This window comes from Sorex araneus, chromosome 1 (genome assembly GCF_027595985.1).
Source record: "Sorex araneus isolate mSorAra2 chromosome 1, mSorAra2.pri, whole genome shotgun sequence".
Lineage (NCBI taxonomy): Eukaryota > Metazoa > Chordata > Mammalia > Eulipotyphla > Soricidae > Sorex > Sorex araneus.
In genome coordinates, this window is record NC_073302.1 from 208,983,047 (window position 1) to 208,990,555 (window position 7,509).

A 7,509-nucleotide genomic window follows, 5' to 3' on the forward strand; every position below is an offset into this window, starting at 1 on the left:
AAAAGTCATTTAAAAAGATAATTTAAACTTAAATATAGTTTGTATAACATTAGATGTAAAATATAGCACATGAAATATCAGTATAAATAATTATTTTTGTTTCTGCTCTCGTAATAAAGTATTTCTCTCATTTTAATTTTTCTCTAGGTATAAAAATATTGCTCTATTTCTCTATTGTATTTCATTAAATCAATGCATAAGAACTTATTTAGCCATTCACAACAATTTGCTATTTTTTAAGTTTTATTATTACAAATATGCACTGTAAATATTCTTTTTTTTTTCAGAAATAAAACTTTTATTTGTTACCAATGAACATCTGGATTTTAAACAGATTCTTGGACTGGAGGTTCGTACCCATCAGCCCGCTCAACTTTAGCGCCCGTCTCATCTCCAGTAGCTTTTCCAGAACTGCTACCTTCACCATGAAGCTCTATGAGTTTTCCCAATTCAAACTTAGGTTTCTTCAGCATTTTCACTTTTCTAACAAAGACATCATGGAGTGGGTAAATAGACTGGCAAGCCTTTTCTATGTCTTTCCCAATGCTGTCTGGAATCAATTTATTGACCACCTCTTTTAAGTCATTTGTCTGCACCTCTCGAGTCATGATCTCCATCATCTTCTTTCGAATCTGGCGAACCTGCTGATGCTGAGCATAAGAGGTCTTCCGGATCTGGTTATTGCGCTTCTTGGTGAAACCAAGACAGAACAGACGAAGCAAATAACCATCGGTAGTCTTGACATCAACATGAGCCTCAATCATGGTCTGCCATTTTTTGACCATGGAGCACATTTTGTCACGGGTGAGGTCCATGCCATGGAAGTTTGTCAGGCAGTTTTTGCCCTGAACATCCTCCGTAATCAGCTTGAATTTCCTAAAAGCAACTTCATCATTCTGCAGATCAGCAAGGCTCACTTCAAATACACGACCCTTGAGGCCATCGGATGCAATTTTGGTTCCCTGGGTTCTAGTGACGAGCGTTTTCCCAATGTTTCTTATATTAAACATCGCGGGTGCTTTCACGTCATACCAATCTTTCTTAGAAAATGGATCAACCACTTTCTTCTTGGCTCCTTTTTTACCGCCTTTCGTAAGGCGCTTGTTTTTGCCGACCGCCATGGTGCCGCTCGGAGAGCCAAAAAGGCGCACTGTAAATATTCTTGTAAATATTTGGAAAATTGTTCATCATAGATCTTAGGGATAGAATTGCTGAAGTGCATGTTCTCTGTTTATTCACTAGTGGTGGTGGTTTCCAAAGAGGTTTTCAGAGAGGTTGTACCAAATTTTATTGTGGATAAAAGTTAAATGGCAGTTATAATTGTTCTGAATTAATGTCATTTTATTTTAAAGTTTGAAAAATAAAATCATTATTCCTGGTGACACTCAGGGACCATAAGCAGGGTTTGGGAATGAACCAAGTTTGGCCAAGTGTAAGGGAATCAACTTGACCCCTTTCATCTTTCTCCAGCCCCATAAAGTTGCTGATTTTTGACATTTATTTCATAACTTTCTTTCTTGATTATTAAATTTATTCTGTGGAACATATCTATAATCGTGGTAAATTTTATGGCTTTTTTATACAATATTATTACACTTTCACTACCACAAAATTCCTAAGGACCTCTATTTCTGTCCTAAGGTCACTTCTAGAGGCACCTTTATTTCCCATCCCAACTACCTTGTAATTTCAGTTTTGTGCTCAAAAACCAAGTCATATAGAAGTGTTGTTTACTTTTAATTTTGCCTCTTTGTAAACACAATGGCCACTCTCCACATGTTCGGATGAGCCTCACACATGAAGAGACTGGCAGAGGAACACAGGTGTGTGGGACTTGGGACTGAGATCTCTAAGCCTTCTCGGATTGGCACTGGGCCTTTTCCACCCAGACCCCCCATTTTCCAGTAGCTTGGCAGTCACACCCACAAACTGCCCCTGGCGCCGTGTAATCCAACCAACAGCCAACATCCAGAGACTATAAGACCAAGCTTTGCGGCCGCACAACATGTAATAGCCTTGTTCTCCCTCTTGGAGAACCTGACAAGCTACCAAGAGTTTATTTCCCACATGAAAGAGCCTTGCAAGCCCCCATGACTTATTCATATCCCTAATACAGTAAAATATATATATGTATGTACATATATACATATACATGTATATATATACATATACATGTGTGTATATATATATATATATATATATATATACCTCTCAGAGAGCCCTGCAAGCTACCGAGAGTATCCCGCCCACAAGGCAGAGCCTGGCAAGCTACCCGTGGCATATTCAATATGCCAAAAACAGTAACGATAGTTCTCATTCCTTGATGAGGAAAGAGCATCCAATCGTTGGAAAAGATGAGTAAGGAGAGGCGGCTAAAATCTCAGGTCTGAGTGTAATAGAGACATTGCTGGTGCCCGCTTGAGTAAATCTAAGAACAACGGGATGACAGTGATACAGTGATACAGTGTACACAATGAGTGGAATCACCCAGCAGTGCTGTTCCCCTTTGACTTATTTCAATTAACAGAATGCCTTTCCATTTCATTCAAGTTACGTATCCTACTTGAAAAAAAAGTCTATGATCTCTGGATATAACCCCCTTCACCTTTGATATTATTGGTGTTATTATCTCTTATTTCTATTTTCACTAATTCTAGCTGTTTGTAAACTTTATTATTATTGTTGAAGAACTCTTAGATTTTCTTGGTTATCTCTATTGTAAATTTATTTACTACATGCCAATATTTTTAAAAAATTTCATTCATCCAGTTATTTAATTTTCTCAAAATATTCTAGTTTTTTATTTTATACTTTTCCAGTTCTTTAAGTTAAGATTAAGTTCTTCTTGTTTATAGTATACACACATTTTATCTCATAATATTTTATGGTTAATATATTTAAGAATGTTTAACCAATATAATTATTCTTATCCAAAAGAAGTTTCAGTGTATATTATTTAATTTCCAATTTTACTTTATACTTTTGTAATAAAGAAAGCTCTGTATAATAATGATAGCTCTGTACCTGAGCTATCCAATAGAAAAGATACTAATCAGTTTGAACTATTAAATATTTTTATGTGTTAAATACTAGTATTATTGAAGAACTGAACTTTAAACTTAAATTTTATACTAATCTCATTTTAATTAAGTATAAATGTAGTCAGTTGTAGCTACTGTTATTTCTATTAAAAGTAGACCATAGCCACACTTTCAAAATTTAATATTTTTTAACAATCTGATTTTTGCACTAATATATTGGAGTACAACACTGAGAGGTTGCTGTTTCAAGATCTTTTGATCTCTGATAGTTTAGATAATATTCTCTGGAGTAGAGATAGTAGTCTTAGAGGAGTAGGAATGGGAATTCATAGATAACTGCCTAGTCTTCACTCTTTTAAAAATGGAAGTGTTAAATGTTTTAAGGAAATGCTATAAAATTATTATTGAATCTCAGAGACTTCAAATACAAACAGAAAATCAAACAGACAAAAAAAGTGCCACTCAAACCAAAATGTTATAACCTTTCGGGCCTACTATGTACAAAACTTCCCAGTAATAGTTCACTTGCCTTTAGTAACAATTCACATCAGAATTTTACCATAAAGTTGGCTGCAGAGAAAAAAATGAAGCATTTCTTTCTAGAATATTAAGGATATTCTAGAACTTTACAAGAAAAAAAAACCCAGCCTATCAAAAAATGGGGAGAAGAGATGAGTAGAAACTTTCTGAAAGAATAAATACAAGTGGCCAAAAGATTTATTTATCATGAATAACTTTGTAATTCCATGATGACAAAATATTAAAAAAAAATACTCTAGAAACTAAGCTAAATTTGATCCGATGCACCACCCATGATCCTCCAAGTAGTGATTCTTAAGCACAGATTGAGCACAGATTCAGGAGTAATCCCTGAGCACCAAGAGAGGTGGCCCAATCCTTACACACACACACACACACACACACACACACACACACACACACACACACTCAGAGTTTAAGGGACATTTCAATGTATCAGCATGAAAATTCTTTATTGGTAAAATACATTATAGTTCCTTTATGAAACATCATCATTTGAGAGATAAGTTTTAGAAGTATAAAATCATAGAAAATTTTCATTGATGTAGACTGCTTTGTGGAACTCCAAAAATATGTCAAGGGTAACAAATATATCTGACATGTCCAGTCAAAGATCTGTTTTAAGCAGAAACCAAGGTTTAGAGGACACTGTTACATTTTAATTTAGTACTTCAACCACAAAAAGAAGTCTTTGTTTCCAGTCAAGATGAACACCTGTGGAATCCTTAAACACTTACAGACATGTCTTTCAAAGTTTTATGCTACAGTGAAGATTTAATCTATTAAAATGGCATAAATAATGTAGACATAGCCTTGGGTGCCAGCTTTCCCAAGGCAGATTGAAAAATATAACAACAGTTAAGAATTCTTTTGCTGATTTCCATTTAGCTCAAATGTAACATGTCAGGAAGGGCAGGGGAAACTGTAATCTTAAAACAGACTTTATAATGTTATTAATCATTTTTGGTTAAAACTAGAAAATATCAAAACTTGAAAATATCAGAACTCTAGAGATGCTAAATGATAGAGAAGAAGAAATATGCTAAACGATCGAGTAGAAGAAAATCTTAGATAATTTCATTCCCAAAATGAAATTATTTTAAAACTTCTGAAATGAAAGCAAAATTTATTATAAAAATAGTCATTTTGTCCTATATCAAAGCATAGATTTTTTATATCCTTTTAAATGAATCTAAAGATGTATCAAAGTTTATCCAAGCCATTAAAACTTATACACCACAATTGAAGGTTGAGATTTCACCTAAATTTCAAACAAATAATTTAAGAATGACATATAATGTGCCTTTTTTTATATTGACTACTACAAGAAAGCAAGAAGTGTGAGATGTAACTACTTTGAAAGGCAGTTAAGATCTAGTGAGAAAGATGCTGAGGAAATATTTGAGCAATAACCTAAAGGAAAAACATGGTTTTTGGTTAGATTATCCTGGAAAATCTCACTGGTATGAGAAAAAGTGAGCTTTAATTAGCACAAATATTGGTAGGGATTGATGTCTTGAAGGAGAGACATTTTTGACAGGCGTGTTGATAAAGAGCTGGTGAGACTAAGAAAGTAACCAATATTATTTAGCTAGAGGGGAGATTTATTTGAGGATTAGGGAAGCAAGTCTGAAGGTACTATAATTTTTAAAAACTGGTATGTAATGTTAATAACAGTTCTATGGAAAGATTATGTTTTTAGATACAACCAGTATAATATATGTGTTTAGTATATATCTGCTAAATTTGTGAAATGGAAGACTATTCACTGGGTTTTTATTATTGATCTTAAAATAAAGTTCCTATGTAGAAAGAGATAAACCAAAATTAGCTGTATTTCAAAAGAGATGCTCATTCCATTTAGTAAAGACTTAAATTCAAGTGAAGCAGTATGAGAAAATGGAACTTCTCTCTCAGTCTACACATTAGTGCAGGTAATAAACAAATAAAACAAATTCTGTTTCTGAAGAATCAAAGAACTCTGAGCGTTCTAATGCTCTCTTTTACACAGTGCCTCACAAACGTTATTTTTGTTTTGCTTTGCATAATCTTATCTTCTCAAAAAGTTTATCCTCCTACTCTCTTCCCTATCTTTCTGGAGGACAGACAAGCATATACAAATCTGTCATTGGGGGGAGCATCCTTTGATCATCTCAGGTAGTATTAGGTCCAGTTTAGTACAAGATATGCTAATCTTGTTATATTATACATTTACTCCATTGTATTTAAGTATATATGTATATGATATCTATTGGCTATTCCCCTCTGTGTGTATATATGTACATATATATGATATATGACATCCAGTGGATTTTTCCCCTTTGAAAAAGTCTTTGTTTGTCTCCGAAAATGCTTATCTCCCTTTTTCTTTAACTCCCCTCACATTTCTTTAGCTACATATCTTTAATTAAAAATATTCTACCTTTTAAAAATAAATAGATATCTCTAGACATTTCCTACTTCAATTTAAATTTTTCATATCTTAGGTACTTGTCTGTTTTATTTTAGAAATCTGCAGGTGAACTTAAAAAAGTGGATGGGGCAGAAATCAGGGTCTATGTTTTAGTATATACTTCTTAAGGAAAATACATATATTTTTCCCCTCTCAGGGAATTTTCTTGCTTTTCCAAAACCAGGCTTTAAACATTATCTATGCATCTAAAAGTAATATATTCTGTATACTATAATGTTAGATAATAGAATAAATAGTCAATAATAAAATTATATGCAATAATAAGATATAGATACAATATTATATGTACTTTAATAACTAAGAATATATTTGAAATATTTATTTACAAATGATTGGAGTTAGCGAACTTTTACAAACAAAACATGTTATTTCATGATAGCCAATGGAGCCATGTCTCCCATTTTGAATCTGTACCTCATTCGGCTAGACTTATTCTTTGCCCTATCAACCATATGCTCTTAATGAATTTCTCTCTTTCCATCTGTCTTCCTCCTTGCACAAGCACAGCTAGTCCTTGAGCAGATTGTTCATCTGCTCTCAGTTTAACTTCTTACAATGGTATCAGGTCTTCTAATTATGGAAACTTTGGGGACTAAAAAAATAAAATAAAATAACACAGGATAACTGATAAAATTGAGTCAACTTTCAGGAACTCTGTGTGATAATACTTTATTTTAGTGATCAGAGTAATAGTATAGAATGATTCACGATCACGAAATCCCGTTAATCTTAGATTTCTCGAGTGGGCTCAGTAACCTCTCCATTCGTCCTTTCCCTGATATCTTAGAAGTCTCTCTGGGCTGGCCCTCTCAGCACTGGGAGCTCTTTCAGGGTCAGGGGAATGAGATCCAGCTTGTTACTGGATTTAGCATATGAATACACCATGGGAAGCTTGCAAGGCTGTCCCATGTGGGCAGGAAACTCTCAGAAGCTTGCCAATTTCTCCCAGAGGGAGAAGTAGGCTACAAGATATCTGGGAGCTTGTTTTTAAGTCTCTGGATGTTAGCCGTTGATGGGATTACACACACCTGGGTTCCTCTGCCGGTACCTTCATGCGTGAAGCCCGTCTGAACGTGTGGAGAGGGGCCTCAAACATAGCTGTAGCTAGAGGTTCCGGTGGTCTTTGGCCGCCGGAAGCTCTGCTCAGGGTAGGGAGGTAGCTGGATTTCATCTGAGGGGCCCCGGGGAAGACAGCCAGGCCTGCGGGCAAGAGACTCTCTTGATTAGAATGATTGGAGGTATAATTTTCAGGAAAAATAATTGTGTTGGCAATTTGGAGGCAAATGTGTAAAACAAGAGTGAACTTTGAACAAAGAAGAGGGGAAATAAAAGGGGAGGAATGAATTGGTATGGAGGACATAGTTATAAGCAGGAGAGATTCTGTAAGTCAACATTAGAGGACTTAGACCTTCACAGTACTAAGAAAGTCTATTCCTCATTGTTCTATGTGACTGA

The 7,509-nt window shown here is 34.7% G+C and overlaps 1 protein-coding gene across 1 annotated transcript; it reads right to left on the bottom strand.

Annotated features, from left to right (window-relative positions):
* Positions 1 to 271: 271 nt before the first annotated feature.
* Positions 272 to 1,142, bottom strand: LOC129405138 (40S ribosomal protein S3a-like). The gene has a single exon (XM_055140825.1). The coding sequence runs from the start codon at positions 1,119 to 1,121 to the stop codon at positions 327 to 329; it is 795 nt and encodes a 264-aa protein (XP_054996800.1). The 5' UTR covers positions 1,122 to 1,142; the 3' UTR covers positions 272 to 326.
* Between the last annotated feature and the right edge of the window lie 6,367 nt (positions 1,143 to 7,509).